This window comes from Merops nubicus, unplaced genomic scaffold (genome assembly GCF_000691845.1).
Source record: "Merops nubicus isolate BGI_N331 unplaced genomic scaffold, ASM69184v1 scaffold14892, whole genome shotgun sequence".
NCBI classification, from domain to species: Eukaryota; Metazoa; Chordata; class Aves; order Coraciiformes; family Meropidae; genus Merops; species Merops nubicus.
The window spans coordinates 9,402-27,962 of NW_008592975.1; the positions used below are offsets into that span (position 1 = coordinate 9,402).

Below are 18,561 nucleotides of genomic sequence, written 5' to 3' on the forward strand. Positions count from 1 at the left end.
CCCACAGAAATGTTGGCAGGCAGAGGAGTGTCCCATAGGTCCCATATTGGAAGTACAGTTCATCTCTAGCAGAGCTGGTAACTTCAGAAGCAATTTCTGATGTCAGAGAAATGACATTAAATTGTAGCTGGAAAGTCCCCAACTTCTGTCCTGGCTGGCAATGTCAAAAATCTCTGCTTCTAAGAAATGAGGTCTTTTGTTTCACATTTCAAGAGCAGCTGGCTGAAATTGTTAAAGAAATTTTAGATAAAAAGGTATTTAAGCTAATGCTAACAAACAAGAAGTTGGCCTCTGGGCAAACATCTCCCAGCTTTGTTGTGCTTGTCAGAAAAGTTGGGGCTTTCATCTGTCACTGTTCTCATTACATCTGCTCCCTTGCTCATGGCTGGCCTCACAGGGTCTGCTGGTTCTCAACACGATTTATCAGCTGGCAAAGGGTGACCATCTCTTAGAGGGCACCAGAAGAAGGGATTAGTAGGGTTGGTGACTGCTGGTGGTAGAGTGTTGCTGAGCTGCAGGGAGCACTAACCTCTGCCACTGGCACAGCTGGTGGGAAGGGCTGTGTGTGTCCTTGGCTTCACTAGATCAACCTCATGTCCTATTTCTTTGGTACGGTGTGTGAGGTGAGGGAAAACTCACCAAGTATCAGGAAATATGAGGTGACAAATCACATTGTTAGTTGGTGGATGATGTGCTTTGAGGAGTAATAAGTTTAAGGCCAGACAGTGCGGTAACTTTTGACTTGACTCCGGTGAACGTGTGTGCTGAGCATAAAGTACACATGGTGTGTATTCAATTCACTGGATTTAGCTGGTGTTCTCTGTTAGTGGTCATTACTGAGGTCAAAAAAGGGGGGCACCTGCTATCCCTGAAATTGTCAGATACTGATTTTTTTCATTGTTACACGTATTCATTGCCCATAACTTCATGTTGTTGTTCTCCTTTTTGGCAAAATGAAATAAAGTGTGATGGAGCTGTGTGACTGCAGATGTAGATGTGAATTTTGCCTGTTACAGTTAATCTGGGTTTGTAAATTTGTAAGGAAACTGAATAAATTTGAAAAGCCGTCTTGAGATATATCTGAGTTTTGTCTGTATTTTAAAAGGTATTTCTTAATGTGAGTGTGAATTCTCAGGTATAAGTAGTGATCTCACATTTCGTTTTTTCCATTTATCTGTACAGGTTCAAAAACATGTGAATGACCTGTATGAAGACCTGAGAGATGGACATAATTTGATCTCACTTTTAGAAGTCCTTTCTGGAGACACCTTGGTAAGCCTTCAAATCAGAATGCAGTGGTTCCAGTTTGTTATGTCTGTTTACTCTTTGCATATCAGCTGCTGGATGTTTCTTTGATATTTTCTGTAACCTGTGACCTGATACCGAAGAGACAAGTTGTGTTTCTGTTGGTAAATAGTGTACTGTGAATTCTGTGGGGGAATGCAGTCTGTTCTTTCAATTTCTTGTGGTCAGTGAGACTTCCTTTCTTAGTAGGGTAATGCGCTATTTTTTTCTGTTCTTCCCTCTTCTTTACAATTTTTCTTTTAACAAGTGTTGGATGCTTAATATCCCTTCGCATTAAAGGGAGTAACTTACAAATAACAAGGATAAAATGTCCCTGAAATTGTCTAACACACTCCTCAGGTGTCATTTCCTTTCTTTGTGAGCATTACTTCCCTTGCTTGGTATTTGTTCTCTTCATTATGTTCTTCTTTTCATGCTCTTCTTTTCATTTGTGGTCTGTCTTGTGTTTTTGCTGTCCTGTCTCCTGTCTGTTATATTCATTAGCCAAGAGAGCGAGATTTTTTGAAGACCTTACGGTTGGTGAGTTCAACAGAAGCATGCGCAAATGAACAGCATGAGGATGTGGAGGATGAGGATAAGGGGGTAGGTGCCGACCCCCGTAACTGTACTAATGTAGTGTTTGAAGTGTGGTGTCTGCTAATGTGAATTCTTAGTTCGGTGTGCTGCAGTAGTGTGCTGTAGAAAGGACAAAAGAACTCATGTTGGTAAACCAGGATATGTAAGTTTATGATGGAGGTATGGTAAAGACAAATTCAGCCTTTTTGCCAACGGCTAAAATGCAACTGTTGAAGATTTCTTTTAATTTTCTTCTGTTAAACTGTACAAAACTGTGCCACAAGTGTGTACTGGACAACATTTTCTAGAAGTAAATAATTGATTTTAATAATCAACAGGGAAATACCATAATTCCATTAGAGCAAGGTTGTGTTTCTTTGCTTGCAAACAGCATTGCCCATATACAGGTAATTTGCACCAAGGCTTGAAAGCTCTCCTTAGTCAAGTCAATGGCAAAAAACTGTTTTGTCTTAATTAGAAGCACCAGTCTACTACACCCATGGTGTATTGCACGTGATACTGGATAATATTTTGTAATTAAGTAAATCAGAGGTACAGATCTGCTTGTTAAAATTGATCAAATTAAATAGTTATGTTTATGAAAGCAGATAATAAAAGTAGAAGTGCAGTGGCAGCTCTGTGTAGTGGCTACTACGTCTACAGATCACTTGCAGGGTTTATCTTCCTCACAACAAACGCTGAATTACTGTTTCACTGTATTTACACCATCCAGAAGGGAAATATCTACTCATCAAGGGTAAAACGCTGAGTGCTTGTTAGTCCAAGTGAGCTGTTTCATGCCTTTGTAGACCTTGCATTAATAGTGTTTGCTAAAGCAACTTGCTGTCGTAGGGTCCGAGTGCCTTCTTGGCTCCCTGTGTGTTGTGCCGCGGTTGTGATTTCAGTGGAATTTGTGTGCTTTTTTTTCTGGGGCATAACATAACTCAAAATGCTTCATTTTAGCTGTACATTTTTTTAAAAAAATATTTCCCCTCTGAGATGCTTTACCTGACTATGTCATTTGGGATTTATTATACTCTTTTTACTGTGGAAAACCAAGTTCCAGGTCTGCAGTTCTTCGTTCCATCCGGGGGAGCTACTCGGTAGCAAGGGCTGCAGGTTTTGATCCTGGGCTATTGACATGAAAAACAAGGGGCTAAATTGAAGGTTCTATAACAGGAATTAAAATTCTTTGTGTTTTAGTTTATGCTGCTTATTCAGCTCCATTTTCCCATGTTTCCTTTTGGCAAGCATCTGATACTCCACAGGGGGGGAAAAAAGGCAGTTGAGAAAGGCTTGGGCCTGTATCTGTGTTTCGCAGTGACTGTCTGAGGAAATACTCATTTTCATGGCTGATCCTGAGCCATTATAGTCTGCTTCAGTTTATTGCTGTGAAGGTTTGTGAAAAATCTGAAATAAGGAAGAAGAATAAAAGGATTTGGATATGATGATGATGATGATCTAAATTTAACTGCTTTCCCATTGCTGAGCTTTGACAGCTAAGTAAAGTGTGATTTTTGTGTGATTCTTCTTCTTGGTGATTTTACACTAACTGCATGCAGTTTTGCCATGTTTCCATTAACACACCACTCATGCTTATTTTACAGTTTCTTCTTGCTACTTTTGACTTTGCTTTGAGAAGGGTGACTTGTTAGCTGTTTTCATGATTGATAATGTTCTACCCAAGTCAAGAGCTTAAACTTACTCTAGGGCTGTATGTTTTGCATTATTATGTTTGGAAGAAGGTATTGTCTTTATTACATGCTTTAAATTATTACGTATTGATATTGTAATGATTATGTGGTCGTGCTCTAAATAAATAACATTAAATCATAAAGTTGCATACAGAGTTAAACTTTTCCATCACAAAGTCTACTAGAGCTACATAATACATGTCATTACTTACATTTTGCTTTGCATAATATACTGTAAATCTTTTATAATAATATAATGCAGTTGGGTTTCTGTAGGTAGATTCATGCAGGGCCTTTTCTAGCTCTCTTGGCCTTAGTTCCCGTTACAGAGAAACAGCTTTCAGCCTGCATGGATCAAAGCTGCAGTTTGGGACCACTGATCTCTCTTGCCATTTGCTGTGCTAAAAGATTTCAACCACAGTTTTTTAAAAAATGTAATTGTTAAAGCACACTTTTCCAGTAAAGGTTTGGGCTTCATTAAAACTGTAATGCTTCTGATGTTTTACGTGATATCTTTTAAAGCAGATCATTTGTTCTTTTGTCTGACAAGAAAATCTCACAACTATTGTTTTCCAATTTTAGCCCCGAGAAAAAGGTCGGATGCGTTTTCACAGACTTCAGAACGTCCAAATTGCACTTGACTATTTGAAAAACCGCCAGGTATGGTGAAAATTTTAATGAAAAATATTAATGACAATTTTGTCACCTGTAGCTAATAAAGAAAGACTGTGTCCTGCTTGGTCTCTTACGTATGCTGTGTAACAGCTGCTCCTGTAGGCTCAGCTTCATCTTGTGCTTGAGATGGTTAATAGAGATGTGGCAGAGGTAACTTTGTACCACCCTTCTGTGGTATATGGTGTTAAAGAGGAGCAAATTATGGGTGAGATCTTCGGGAGTTGCTTACAGTACATTTTTCATGCTTCCCAGACACTAGCTGGTATGCAGGTTTGTTCACAATCTAATTTTTAGTGCAAAATGCAGATTCAAAGAAATAGGAATATTGTGAGGGAGTTCCTTGTTGTGGTTATATTTGTTTTGAGAGAACTTTTGCAAGCCTTAAACCTGATCACAGCAGAGCTGGTGCCCTCCTAGAGAGGCAGCGGAGTCACCTGGAGTCACCTGTGGAAGATACAGGTGAAGTGAAGGCTGAGTCTCCTTTAAACCAAGCACTTGAAACTCAGACTGCTGGGTGGTTTTCTGCTGCTGTGAGCTTCTGTGTGCTTTTAATTTTTTTTTTTAAATACTTTCAGGATTCTTGCTTTCTCCCTTTGCAAAAAAACCCCAATATTCTAAAAATGTCCAAAATGAGCATGGAAGGAAAAGCTGTTCCTCTCAATCCATCCCATCCAAATGAATTGATGCTGGAAACCTGTTTTCTGATTGGATGATTGTAGATCTTTTTCCAAAAAAATTATTTATTACTTGAAAGGTTTGAAGAAATATGAGGTAGCAAACCACAGAGTGATACTTAATTTGCTTGTAAAAACAGATGTATTCATATTTTGAGTGAAATTGCAGACTGTCTTTCGGGTCACCGAGTGATCTGTACAGCGAGAACTCAATCCTCTTTCACCGAGTTCAAAGCAAACAATTCTTTTTAATCAAAGTGAGGCATTGAACAAATATACTGTGAAGTAAATGAATGGCTACTTGAAATGACAGTCACAACATTTTTATGCAGCAAGACCTCTGGGCTTGTGCTGCACCATGCCTTATTTATTCATGACAGACCATGTGTATTAAACATGGGAGATTTAGGGTTGTGTCATCCTCAGGTTTCTGAACATGCCCATGTCATTGGGAGCCACAATTCTCCATCACATAGCTGTTGATTGTGATCTGAGGATTTTTGTGCTCTCTTTAGCCTCAGTTTTGTGAAGATAGCTGTACTCTACTCTACAACATGCTTATAAGGGCTTTGGTCTTCTTGGAAAGCTGCCACTGGGGCTTGCATTTGATTAAAGTTTTAGCCCCCTGCTAAGGTGTTTCTAAACATATTTAGGAGGTGACTTCCTCAGATTGGCTATATAACCTCTAGATAAAATGCTTTATTTTGATTGTAAGGCAGAGATAGAGAAAAATCATAGAACAAGAAAGACTTGTTCAGGTTGGAAAAAGACCTTTAAGATCATCATGTCGAACCATTAACCTAACCCTACCAAGTCTACTGCTAAGCCATGTCCCTAAGCACCATGTCTACTTTCCTTGTTTTTAAACATGTCCAAGGATAGTGATTCATGGACATACTATATATCGATAATTTTGAACCCTTTTAGAAAAAAAAACAAAGGAAAAACAACATGAGGCATATTTGAGTATGTTGTAGATTTGTGCTAAACACAAGCAGTTTTTATAATGCAGTGGGAGGAAAACATTTGGATTTGTTTATAATTGCTTTTTTGAACTCACATCTTCCAGACAGTGTGCTTTTGGTGTGGTGGTTTTTTTTTTGTTTTGCCTTTTTTTCCCCCCCTTTATAGTTAAGGTTATGTTTGCAGATGAAGAGAAGGAAATGCCTTTGCTTTTTCAGTGTTGATAAGAGTATGTGTTTAAAAAGCATGTGCATGTAACTTTACTAACATAAGCATAAAATGCTTTTTAGCTGAGTTATCTTTAATTGCTGGGCTATATGGATACATAACACATATAGAAAAATTAAATGGAATGATAAAACATAACAAAGAAAATAGAATTATTTGACTCGGGATGTGGGCTTATTGAAGTGGCAAAAATGTCAGCCTTTGTTTTAATCCTGTTATTCATGTTTATAGCACTGTGAATGAATAGAGCAGCAGAAACAATAGTAATAGTTGTCACTATTAAGCCTCTGGTTATTTAAATGTGATACTAAACTCCTGGTTTTATCAAGGCAGATTGTTGTGTTCTAGCAGACCAGTTCTCCTGCTGCTAAATTTTTGCTTGGCTGCGGGAGGGCGTTGGGAGAAGGAAAGGCAGTGATAGCTTCCTGGGTCTCAGCACAGCCTGGAGACTGATACACCAGTTACAAATCATCATATGCTTGTTATCCTTTTGCCCCTCTATCACACCTTCCTCCTCTGACATGGACCAAGGCGGAGGGTGTTTGGCACAAGGGGCAGATCTGTTGGCGTAGTGATAGCTGAGGAATCCTCTTAGCTTGGGGTGGGTGAGAGAGGCAATTCCTGGCGGTCTGCTTAAAGCCAGAATGCAATTCCTTTCTGCTCTTGAGAATTAGAAAAAAAATGATGGAATAAGCTCAGGAGGAGAGTAATGCATCCCTGGCAGTTGTGCCTGTGGAGTACAGTGTGTATTTGTGGCATATTTATCTCCATTTTGTCTCTATTTTCTTTCCTTGATGGCAGGTGAAACTGGTTAATATTAGAAATTACGACATAACAGATGGGAATCCAAAACTGACTTTGGGGTTGATATGGACCATAATTTTGCACTTTCAGGTAAGTCTGGTTTTGCTTGACAGTATCTTTTCAGTCGGATTCTTGTGTGCAGTTATGATGAATGTCAACTTACACAGGACTCCATGTAGGCTGTGCAAAAATACAGATATCTCTAAAGTGTATTTGAAGGTATTGGTGATGTATCTTTTGTGATGTAAACTGACTTTGAAGGTGTTGCTTGTTTGCTAATTCCTGTCTGTGGAGCAAGGGGAAAAATAACTGGGGTTTTGAACATCAGTAAAGACAATAGTTGATATATTCCTTCCAGTGTTTAGACAAACAGGCCTTGTTTTATTCTGAAGACTTTTTATGATGAGTCTCAAAACGTATTAAACCGTTTAAAATAATTTTCCTTCCAGATCTGAATTTCTCTGCTGTTAGAAGTATTTTAGCAAGCCCTCTTAACTCATGCCCATTCTGAGCAGTCCCCAACACTTCAGCGTTGTTTGTAGCCCCAGTGCTGGTAGGGCGGGTCACACTAGGTGGCACTCTGGTTGTTGTACACTGGTGGGATTGTGTGCAGTATAATGCAGCTTTACAGTGTGTGGTGTTAAATGGCTCCTCAGAATGAGCCTTTCACAATGGACGTGGCTGTAGGTGATGTAACCCAGATGACAGATAATTCTAATTTAGTGGCTGCAGTATTGTTAGTAGTAGACTTCATGCTGTGCAGGCATTTTAAATGATCAGAAAGTGACATGATCATGCAGAAAAACTGTGGTTCACTCAGAAATGTCCTGCACTGGATTTATGATTGGAAGAAAAATATTTTAAACAAACAAAATGAAAATAAAACATTAACCAACACCATAAATGCTGCTAGGATATAATTTACCTTTCTCTAAATCCTAAAGAGGAACAGAAGAAATGAATAGAGCCAACATGGCCTTGGTCTAAACAGGATCAGCCCAGGCCAGTGCACAGGGTAAAGGAGAAACCACTAACTGCTCACTGCTAGCAAGGACCTCAAGTTCCCTCAGCTCTCCCCTGTCATGGCAGTCTTTACTCACACATTATATGGAGGAAAAAGGCTGGGCTTAAATATATTTAAGCACGACCCACAGTATAGGGAGTGATTGATTGTTGCTGTGTTTTGAGAAACAAAGATTTTTAGTAATAGAAGCTGTTAGTGGAAATCAACCTTTACTTGATGTATCTTTTCTTTCTGAACCTAATGAGTAGGTTTTTGCAGGATGAAACTTTTAGTTTTTCTCACTAACTGAAGCACAGGACTTCTAACAGCTTTGGGTGCTTACAAAAAGGGATGAAAGTTAGTGCTACTAGTTATAGCTATAAGATATCATGAGAAGGGGAAATGTTTTATATGAAGTAACTAATTAGATGAGCTGGTGTGACAAGGATTTCCCCCTGTAAGGTAGCCAGCTTTGTATGAAATATGTAGAAGCACTTAAATTGTGCTTACTTTCTTCTGTCCTGACCCCGCTTAAATACCAACTGAATTTCTGCCAGGACAATTAAAATTCAGATCTTGCAGATGTGTCAGCATTCATTTTTTCTACATACTACCTTTTAAAATTCTGTGTTAAAATAAAGAATAAATAATTGTTCTTGGACTAAATATTAAGCCTTATTAGTAAATATTAAATAACTGAGGAGAACAGGGTTTCCAAAAGTGTTTTTTCTACCTTTGTGCTATTTATGTCTGTGGTACCTACACTGAACACAGAAGGGGTTTGTAAGGTGAGGTAGGAAACACCCGCTGTACTCATCTGTGTTAGCCTGGCATTTTCTTACACACCATTTCTTTTGAAGCCTATGGCACTTTGGTGTCATTGACAACTGTATACAGCCAATTTGGGTTCAGAACGTATAAGGAAGTTAAGAAGAGTGTGTATACTTATAACCTCACAATTTTTTTTTTTTCTTCACTTGGATTTTGAATGAGGGAAAAATCTGAACAGCAAAGTCTAGCAGCAGAGTCTTCAGGAAGGGATGAAGCTTCCTGACAATAAGTATGTTTATGCAGGAAGTAAACCTGTAAATATTGGGGAAGTTATGCTGAGATTCAATTTTAAGTTGACACCTAAATCCAGGTGCTTATGGAGAGCTGTGTTCTTATGCATTGTGTCTGAATTGTCCCTTTAGTCTGATAATGTGAGTGATAGAGGTTTAGTCTGTACAACTAGTATAGAGAGTGAGTCATCTAACCAGCTACTAAAGGCTCACTCCTTTTGACTGAACATAAACATCTGTGTTGTTGGAGATTTGAGACACCCTCGTGAGTATGAGAAACATGATGCAGATCTTAGTGGGAAACTCACTGTCATCTGGGAGGTGACGGGCCAGGCAGGATAAACTGCATCTTAAATGATGGTGAACATGTTTAGGAGCAGATCTGAGGCCTGGAGGACTAGTCAGTACAGTGGGTAAGGTTGGTGAAGCAGTTCAGATCACTTGTAGTAGGTGCCTAGAGCACCTACTAAGCTATTCAGTAGCCTAGCATGGGTGATCAGTGCCATCTGAGATGACACAGCAAGCATATCCAGTAGCATGTGCAGTGGAAAGCAAGTTGCTGTAGGTCCTGTGGCGTATCTACAATCCCCATGCAGGTATCGCAGGTAGTTTTAAGTGTCTCAGGTGTTCTAGATGATCGATTGACTTGCTGCTTATGTCGTAGAGACAGAAGGTTGTGAAGCATTGCTGTTCCAGATCTGTTGATTGTACTAACTAGATCTCCAGGGCTTTTGATTCAGTTTCCTAAAGCCAAGTGGCGTTTGAGTGACATCTGAGGTGTGCTAGAGTATCCAGGACAGGCATGTGGGTTATTTGATGAGATACCAGATCTGTGAGAGACCCATGCTCTTTTAGACCTGCAGCTGGAGGCCAGTTGGAGTACAGCAGGATATCTCAAAGAGCTCTTAGAAGCCCAGATTTAGGAAACTCTATCCTGCCTCCACTGGGTAAAATGCTCTCTTCTTAAAGACCTAGCCAGCTACATGACCACATAAACACCTGTGTTGAGTTCTCTTCCTCTGAACTACCTCTTAAATTTTCCCAGCATTTGCAGTTAATTTCTCAGTGGGTGGAGGGTGCTGTTTGCTACGTGATGCTACTGCCTCCGATCCACCATTTAAGTGTCTTCTAATAACACTGCAACCTGGGAGGTAGTCAAGATGTCAGGGATTGTTTTTTGGCTGCTGTTTGTGGCTTTTTGTTTTCCGGAGTCATGACTCTTTATCTAGAAGATAATATTTCCTCAAAATAGAAAATCCTTCTGAGTACTGGAGTGGATTTAGGGGAAATACATGATGAACAAAAATAAAGGATGATACGTATTTGAGGATTACGTTTCTTTTGCATCTGAATTACATCTAGAGATGGTTATGGCTTTGTGTGTTGGCACCCATAATTAGATAAATATATATATTTTTTCAAGTTATACCACTAGCTTTTGCAGCTGCACAGGTCCAGAAATTATACATTCCTCTGTGTCCCAAGTAATTACATATAAGATATAAAAAAGGTGGAATGGGAGATCTGGTGGTTTATGGAGATTAGTATGTTAGGAAATAATTTGTCCTGTGGATACTGAAAATTCCTGAGACATGTATGTTATTAGGATTTAGGCAAGCTTTCAGTTACGCATTTCACAGGCTTTAATAATATGTGGCTTTTAAAAAATTCAGTTTCATAATACAATAACTTCTCTAAGTTATTTTCCTGGCACCTGTAGAACATGCTAAATCAGATTACGGTATTTTGTATAATTATAGGCTGTATATATAAATATCCAAATTAATCCTTGAACTCCTTCAATACCAAATACATTTCCACTAAGGATACTGGAGATAAGCAGCTGTAAAGGAAAGCAGAATTTGACCTCTAAGTAACCAGAGTTTTTAGTAAGAATTTCTGTGAAAATTGATCCTTTCTTTTCAAGCCACTACAATTGTTCTTTAATTTAACAAATCTTAAATATTTAGAATAATTTGCAGTTTGTTAAAAAATAAAAACAAATAAAATAAATAAAAAACAAAACAAAACAAAAACAAAACCAAAAAAACCCAAACAAAACAAAACAAAACACAAGCAAACAAACAAACAAAAAAAACCAACATGCAAACCCTGAAACTTTAAACTTCCAGGCACCCAAAATGTGGCCTTTGTGAACTCAGATGCCAAAAAAAAGAAGTCTGGAGCTTCTAAGTCATGACTTAATAGACCTTTTCTGTTTCGGTTTCATCCCTGTTGTGCAGCCGAGGAACTGCTGTGAAACATTTTTCTTCCCACCCTCCCCAGCTTGGTTCTGTCAGGCTCTTTGCAGGGTGCTGCTTTTCAAGGCCACATTCGGTAATGTTTTTGTCCAGATCTTACAGGCCTGTGCAGCTTCCCTCTGGCCAGACAGGTACCTTCTCTGGGGCACGTGTAACCTCTTCACGTTTCTCTTGTCAGCAAATACTTTTTTTGCTGCTGACTCCCCATAAATCTTTGAGGAAAGGGTTCATTTTTTATCAGGCTGCCACAAAGCAGTCTACAGACTGCTCATTTGGTCCAGCACATCAGCAGTTAAACTTTTACCTGTCTTGGACAGAAAGATAGGAAGGTTGGTTTTGTTGTGGATGACTTGACTGAGAGCAAGGACAGCTACCCAGCTGTTTCTCAAGTTCCTGACAGCCCTTAACAAAGTTAGGTGCTCGGAGCCTATATGAAGGCTGTGGCCTTCATACAGGGTGGCCAGAGGAAGAGACAACTCAGCTGTGGTGACCTGTTCCAGTAAAGGGCATGCAGAAGGCAGAGGAATAATGGGTTTCTCTGAGACCTGTGCATCTTCCCCTCTGCTTCTGCTGCTCTGCTGTTAAATCCATTATACGGGTCACTATACAAAAGAAGTGTTGCCCACTTTCCTGAGGTGGCAACGGGGAGATCAGAAAGTTGTTGGGTCTGGCTTTCACTCGCTGTTCTCCTGGCACCTATGGCTGCTGGGAGCAGCTGGCTGACGCAGCTGGCTTTGGAGCTTGCCTCTGGGTATTGCCTGAGCTGTGAGTCTTGGCGCCCAAGAACTGAAGTTTAATCTGCCTTTACTTTAAAATAGCTAGAACAAGGTCAAGGTGTGATCTTCTCAAGATTTAAAGATGGAGCTATGCAGCCAGTTGTCTAATCTCTGACTATAAGTGGTCAAAGGATCAACTGTATTACACCTGGGAGTTGCAATTACCAGTCATTAGCAATTGCAGCAGACCTGTCATGCAGCATTTGTTGGGTTATACTCTTCCTGTACTTTATTCCTCAGCTGAACTCCTAGTTCTCTTCTAGAATTCTTCAGCAATTTAAAAATAACATAAAATAATTGCTAACTCTTGGTTAAGAAAATGGGTATGGAATTCTTGGCATTTCTGGGACTCCTTTGAATCACAGCAAGGACTAGAGGCCTTAAGGCTCATTGCAGAGTCATATTTAGATTTTATCTCTACAAATACTGAAATATCTGTAGCAGGGTAAGATTTATGAGCAGTTAGCTAATCTGTTTGATTTTATTCACCCCTAATCCCATAAAACCACCACCAACGAACAAATTCCTCTTTTTCTTAGCCACCTCACTGGATATAAAACCTCTCCTGTTCACGGTTATGATTTTTGGTAGGTCAGTGGTACCTGAGAGTTGAACAACCTCAGGTTTTGAGCTGTGGCTGCCAATACAGCTCAAACAGCTCCAAGTATAACCTTTTGTTTGTGCTGGCAAGCCTTTATTTTTTGCCTTGTTCTCTATCTTGTGCTGCTTTAATTTTCACTTTCTCTTTGGCTTACGTTTATCTCTCTGTCATTTTGCCTGTGACCTTTGGGCTGTGCAGCAGAATGCTTGCTGATTATCTGGTATGCTGTTTTAGCACCATGAAATAACACGTCCCATTTATGCTAAATGCTCCACTGCTTTTGCTCTGTTGCATAAACAAAACAAAACTGAGAAAGAGGGGGAAGGGATTTTAGATCCAAAACTACCTGAAATGCATTCCTAGTGTTTTTTTGATGATTTTATTGTAGGATAAAAGATACCAAGCCTGGTTTGATTGACAAAGTGGAATAACCTTCCCTTTACTACATTTTTTAACTATATGAAACCTATAATAAAGGGTAAATCAGCAGTGACAAAGGATGGACGGTCCAGCATTCTGTGGACTAACAAACACTCAACAACATGGCCATTATAATGGGCGATACACCTGTCCCATGTTAAGAATATAATGAATTTCACAGCCACAGACATGCTTGGCTGATTACAGAAATCTATGGCTAAATGCAAGCCCAAACAAATCTGCATAAGCTATTTCATGTCTAGATGTAAATCTTTTGTTTGTCATGTCTTCATATTAACCTCTTGTTTGTCATTAAACGGCCTCTAAGATCAAATTGCAGACAAGTGTTGATCTAATCCTTTACTCATGTTATACTTCTTAAGGGTTTATGTGTCAGAAAAAATCTTTTGCTAATCTCTCCTTAAAACTTTCCAGCACTGGTGGGTATAAATTTGTATCTTTGGGTGCTTTGGTGTTTTTTTTGGGTTTTTGATTTTTTTTTTAAAGGAAAGGAAGGAAACACAACAATTTGTGATAGTATTTTAAACAGCTTTGATCATTTGAGTCTTTGAATTTAGCTAGTGCTGAGCTTCCATTCAGTTCTAGTCAGAAGTGTGAGACAAAGCTCCTGTTGTGGTCAAGTCTTCACTATATTGTGGTGGTTCTTACAGGCTTCAGTGGTGGTCTCTGATGATGCTTTAGAATATAATTTTTCTTTGCTCAAGAAGACAGGCTTTATAAGAAATTTCAGTTGCCCTTTTCTAAAACAGATGTAACCCTGTTCTCTCTATCTTTTTCCTTGCTGCAACACAAGGTATAACTTTATAGCATTTCAGTTAGCTGAAAGTGGTCATTTTATCTTTAGTTACTTTCACTTTCATTTATCATCTTCCTTTAACATGAAATATGATTTTGCATAGGGTTTTTTTTTAAGATGAAAACCCCCATAACTGATATATATGCAATTTATCAATTCTTTTGTCCTTGATATTTTCCTTGGTTCAAGAGCTTAAGTGACTTAAAAAGTAATTTATAATGTTTCCTTTTGGTTCATGATAAACCAAGGAACAGCAGCAATAATTGTTTAATAGTGGGGTGATAGCCTTCTGACTCAGGAAAAGCTGGTAAGTATTGTTAATTACAAAATCACAGAATGGCAGGAGTTGGAAGGGACCTTTGGAAATATCTAGTCCAACTCTCCGATAAAGCAGGTTTACCTAGACCAGGTTGCTCAGGAATGTATCCAGAAGGGGTTTGAAAGTCTCCAGAGAAGGAGACTCCACAACCTCTCTGGAGCAACCTGTTCCAGGGCTCTGTCACCCACAAAATAAGTTTGTCCTGATGTTGAGGTGGAACTTCCTGTGTTCCAGTTTGTGCCCATTGCCCTTGTTCCGTCACTGAGCACCACTGAAAAGAGTCTGTCCCCATCCTCTTGACCCCCACCCTTTAGATATTGATAAGCATTGAGAAGATTCCCTCTCAGACTTCTGTTCTCCAGGCTAAGCAGCTCCTGATCTCTTAGCCTTTCCTTGTAAGAGAGATGTTCCAGTTCCTTAATCATCTTCATAATTCTTCATTGTATTCTCTTCATTAGTTCATTGTCTCTCTTGAACTGAAGAGCCCAGACCTGGACATAGTACTCCAGATGTGGCCTCACTAGGGCAGAATAGAGAGGGAGCAGAAACTCCCTTGACCTGCTGGTCACACTCTTAAAAAAATAATGGACTCCAGGATTCCATTGGCTTTCTTGGCCACAAGAGCACATTGCTGGCTCATGGTTAACTTGTTGTCCAACAGGACTCCTAGGTCCTTCTCCACAGATCTGCTTTGCAGCAGGTCAGCTCAGTGCCTGGGGTTATTCCTCCCCAGGTACAGAACTCTACACTTGCCCGTGGTGAACTTCATTAGGTTCCTCTCCACCAAACTCCCCAGCCTATCCAGGTCTTGCTGAATGGCAGAACAGCCTTCTGGTGTGTCAGCCACTCCTCCCAGTTTTATATCATCAACAAACCTGCTGAGGGTGCACTCCGTTCCTTCATCCAGGGCATTGATGAAGAAGTTGAAGAAGACTGGACCCAGTAGTGACCCCTGGGGGACACTACGAGGTGCAGGTCTCTAACTGGACTTTGTGTTGCTGATCACAACCCTCTGAGCTCTGTCATTCAGCCAGTTCTCAAGCCACCTCACAGTCCACTCATCTAAACCACCTTACAGCTTAGCTGTAAGAATGTTACAGGAAACAGTGTCAAAAGTCTTGTTGAAGTCAAGGTAGACAACATCCACTGCTCTCCCCTCATCTACTCACCTAGTCATACTATCATAGAAGGCTTTCGTATTAATTAAGCATGGTTTCTCCTTGGTGAATCCATGCTGACCCCTGCTGATAACCTTCTTTTCCTCCACATGCTTGGAGATGAGCTCCAGAATGAGCTATTCCATCACCTTTCCAGGGATGGAGGTGCAGCTGCCTGGCCTGTAATGTCATGGGTCTCCCTTCTTGCCCTTTTTGATGTAATTTACAAAGGCTATTTTTTTTAATGTGTTTTTTTTTTTGTATGTGTCTTAATGAAGAGGGGCCATGTCAGGACCCAACTCAGTCCTGTGTGGAAGTGTGCTTTAAATCAGTGAGTCCTCTGGACTTCCTTCTTGGCTCAAAGTCACTTTTCTAAGCTGACTAGAGTACAGCCTTTTCACTGTGAGGGAAGGCAGCAAGTGTCACAACTATACCGGTACGTTAAGCATACTACAAATGCAAATACAAACTGAGGCCATGAAAGAGTGTGGTCATAGCACAGATACATACCTGGGAAAGAAACATTGTGCCTGTGTGTAGCTGCCTGTCTGTCAGCTGTGCACAGTGTTCTGTCCCTTAGTGTTGTGGTGTAAAGTTTCCTAAGCATTACTGTCAAATTTGACCCCAGTGTCCGTAGAGTGGTCAGCAATGAGCATCTGTATTCTCAGAAATGCTTTGGAGGCTGATCCTACTTCTTTGTTGTGTTATTCATTCTGCATCCCATCAGTAAAACACCATAGAATACTTCAGTGGAACTGGCCCCTAGGGATAAAGTCTCAGGGTTTCATCATTGCAGTTTCTTTTCAACTAAGCAAGGGAAACTTAACGGCAACACCTGATAATGCTTGGCAAGTCACTTAGTTCTTTCTCAGCATGAGAAACCATACACGTGTACCCCTGCTGATGTGTGCTGGATTTAGTAGGTTTTGTGTATCAGTAACATAAATAAAGTGGAAGCTTAAAGAGATATTTCTCAGTACTGGTGGTTAGACTTGCTTACATTTTAATAGTGTACATTTCCACCTAGTTCCAGCTGTAGTTTGGTGCTTCTTGGCTGTTGTACTCAGAGCTACCCAGGGATGCCGCCAGAGCAGGAGCGTGGGAGGAGGGTAAAGCTCCCTTTTCATAAGCAGTAATTTTGTGGGCAGTTTTCTAGGCAGACTGGCTATTACGATTTGCTTCATCTTCATCTGCCAGAAGGTTTAAATCCGCTGCAAAGTTCCAACCCCCAGAACACGGCACCACTTCCCTGAGCAAGCTGTTACATTTGCATGATAGGAAGCAGCAGGTTATTTATAGCTGACAAATCGGTGAAAAATCACATAAGATACTATGAAAACTCCACATACAAATAAAAATTTGACCCCCCAACAAGCTGTCAGAGCAATCTCTGATTCTTCACTTTATTCCTCCCTTCTGTGGGTCATTGGACATGTAATAAAAACACATGAAGTGCAAGCTAAACCTGCTAACTAAATCCCTGCTATTCGCTGCACTGCCTACTTTTGAACTTGGAGTGTGGCTAATAGTTTCAAAGGTTGCTGCATATTTTCCTGCCTTTATCTTGCTCAAGTTACTAAATGAAGGGGGAAGTTAGAATGCAGGGGAGAATTTTCTGTGGCTCATAAATGCTATGTCATCTCTGTGAAAGGCCATCAGCATTACAGCTCGGTGCTGAAGCAGTGATGTTTATTTAAGAGGATTGGTGGCCAGAAATAAGCCACAGTGTCTAATCAGACACAGGCCCTGCCTGGGCACCCTGCCACAACGTTTATTGCGTGTGCATTTCTCATAACCAAAATGGCTACGTGCTGAGGAGGATGGACGTGAAGTCTGGAAGGAATTATGGTGCAAACGGCGGTTCTTAACTGCCTGAGGAGGATTTAAGTGTATGTACGTACACCGGAATGAATGAGCCTGTGCAACTGTGAGTTACCGAAAGCCAAATGGGGAATGTCTGTGGATGTGTGAGGGCTGAGAAGGAAGAACTGTGTTTAGATCCTGCCAAAGCTCCCTTAAGTCCAGCTAAGCATTCCCCTGGAAGAAAATATTTGAGAAGGAAAAGGAGAAAGAAATCAACTCAGGAGGGACCAGGATCAGTACAGGTTAAAGAAAATGAAGAAAAAAGCCACCACGACGTGGGGATTTCAGAAAACACAGAGATTCGTCCCAAGGGTGTGAGATTGGCTGATTGCTTGCCTGGGAGAGTGACAGTGGCTGGTAATGCTCTGCCCCCGAGTACAGACTTCTCGGCTGATCTTGTTAAAGCAAAAGTTTTACCGGGTGGAACAAAGAATGATTCTCTTTGTGGGGACAATTTTCATGGCGATAATCGGAGACTCACCGGATCTGAGAAAACAGAGACACGGTTAAAGGGACAAGACAAGAGTTCAGAGAAGTGCTGCACATGGGAGAGGAAATACTCAGAGGATGGCAGCAGGAGAGAATTAGCATTTCTGAAGAAATCTAGCGGTCTGTTTTATGGAAAAGCAGCCAGCTTGGATTCTGCTATCCACATTTTAGGCAGACAATGTGAAGAAACAGGGTTATACAAAACTTCTTGCAGAACCGTTGAAGATGTCCCAGAAAGTGATAAATCTGAAAAGTTGCATCACTTTCTTTCTGAAAGAAAAAGTGATCCACTGCTTGAACAAAAGAAGTTTTATTCTTCTGATGGTGTACTTTCCCACTTGCCAAAAGGAAAGGCTTTATTTAGCATTCCACCAAACAGGAGCAAGGCAAGTATTTTGGCACACTATGTTATATTTGAAAGTTAGCTAAGAATAAGTATTGGAACAGTGTTTTTACCATTCCAAAAGTATCCTCGCTTTGCTCTCTGTAATTCTTTTACAAAAGCAATGATTCTACAGCTAGTTGTAGGACAGGACATGTTACTTAATCTTTTTCACAGGTTAGGTAATACCTCTATACTTCAGAAGTGTTGATATATCCTTGTGCTGTTTTGCTGTCTGTAGTTTGATTTATTTCCTAATTTAAGAAAAAGATTTTCATGTTAAAATGGTTCTAGAAGGTGAAGTGAGTTTTAGAGAGTTAAGTTATGTTCAATATCTGCTGTAAGTTTTCTTTCAAGCCTTGACAGTCTTGTAATTCCTTTGGGTCTTGTATCAAGGAAAGGAATATTTCTAATTCTTTTCAGTTATGGCCAATAGGAACTGAAGAAAGATAGAAACATGTAGGGAGCTTGAAATAGAAAAAGTGAACGTAAATCACGTTAACAATTCCACTTT

At 40.1% G+C, this 18,561-nt stretch overlaps 1 protein-coding gene across 1 annotated transcript in view; it reads left to right on the forward strand.

The window, feature by feature from the left end:
* LOC103768189 (dystonin-like) overlaps nt 1–18,561 on the forward strand; it is a gene marked incomplete at its 3' end in the record, with an annotated part of 113,410 nt that overhangs the window by 5,368 nt on the left and 89,481 nt on the right. Inside the window, exons 2-4 of the mRNA XM_008935329.1 lie at nt 1,136–1,272; nt 4,137–4,214; nt 6,896–6,988. Coding sequence (XP_008933577.1) covers nt 1,136–1,272; nt 4,137–4,214; nt 6,896–6,988 — 308 coding nt within the window. The remainder of the gene's footprint in view (nt 1–1,135; nt 1,273–4,136; nt 4,215–6,895; nt 6,989–18,561) is intronic.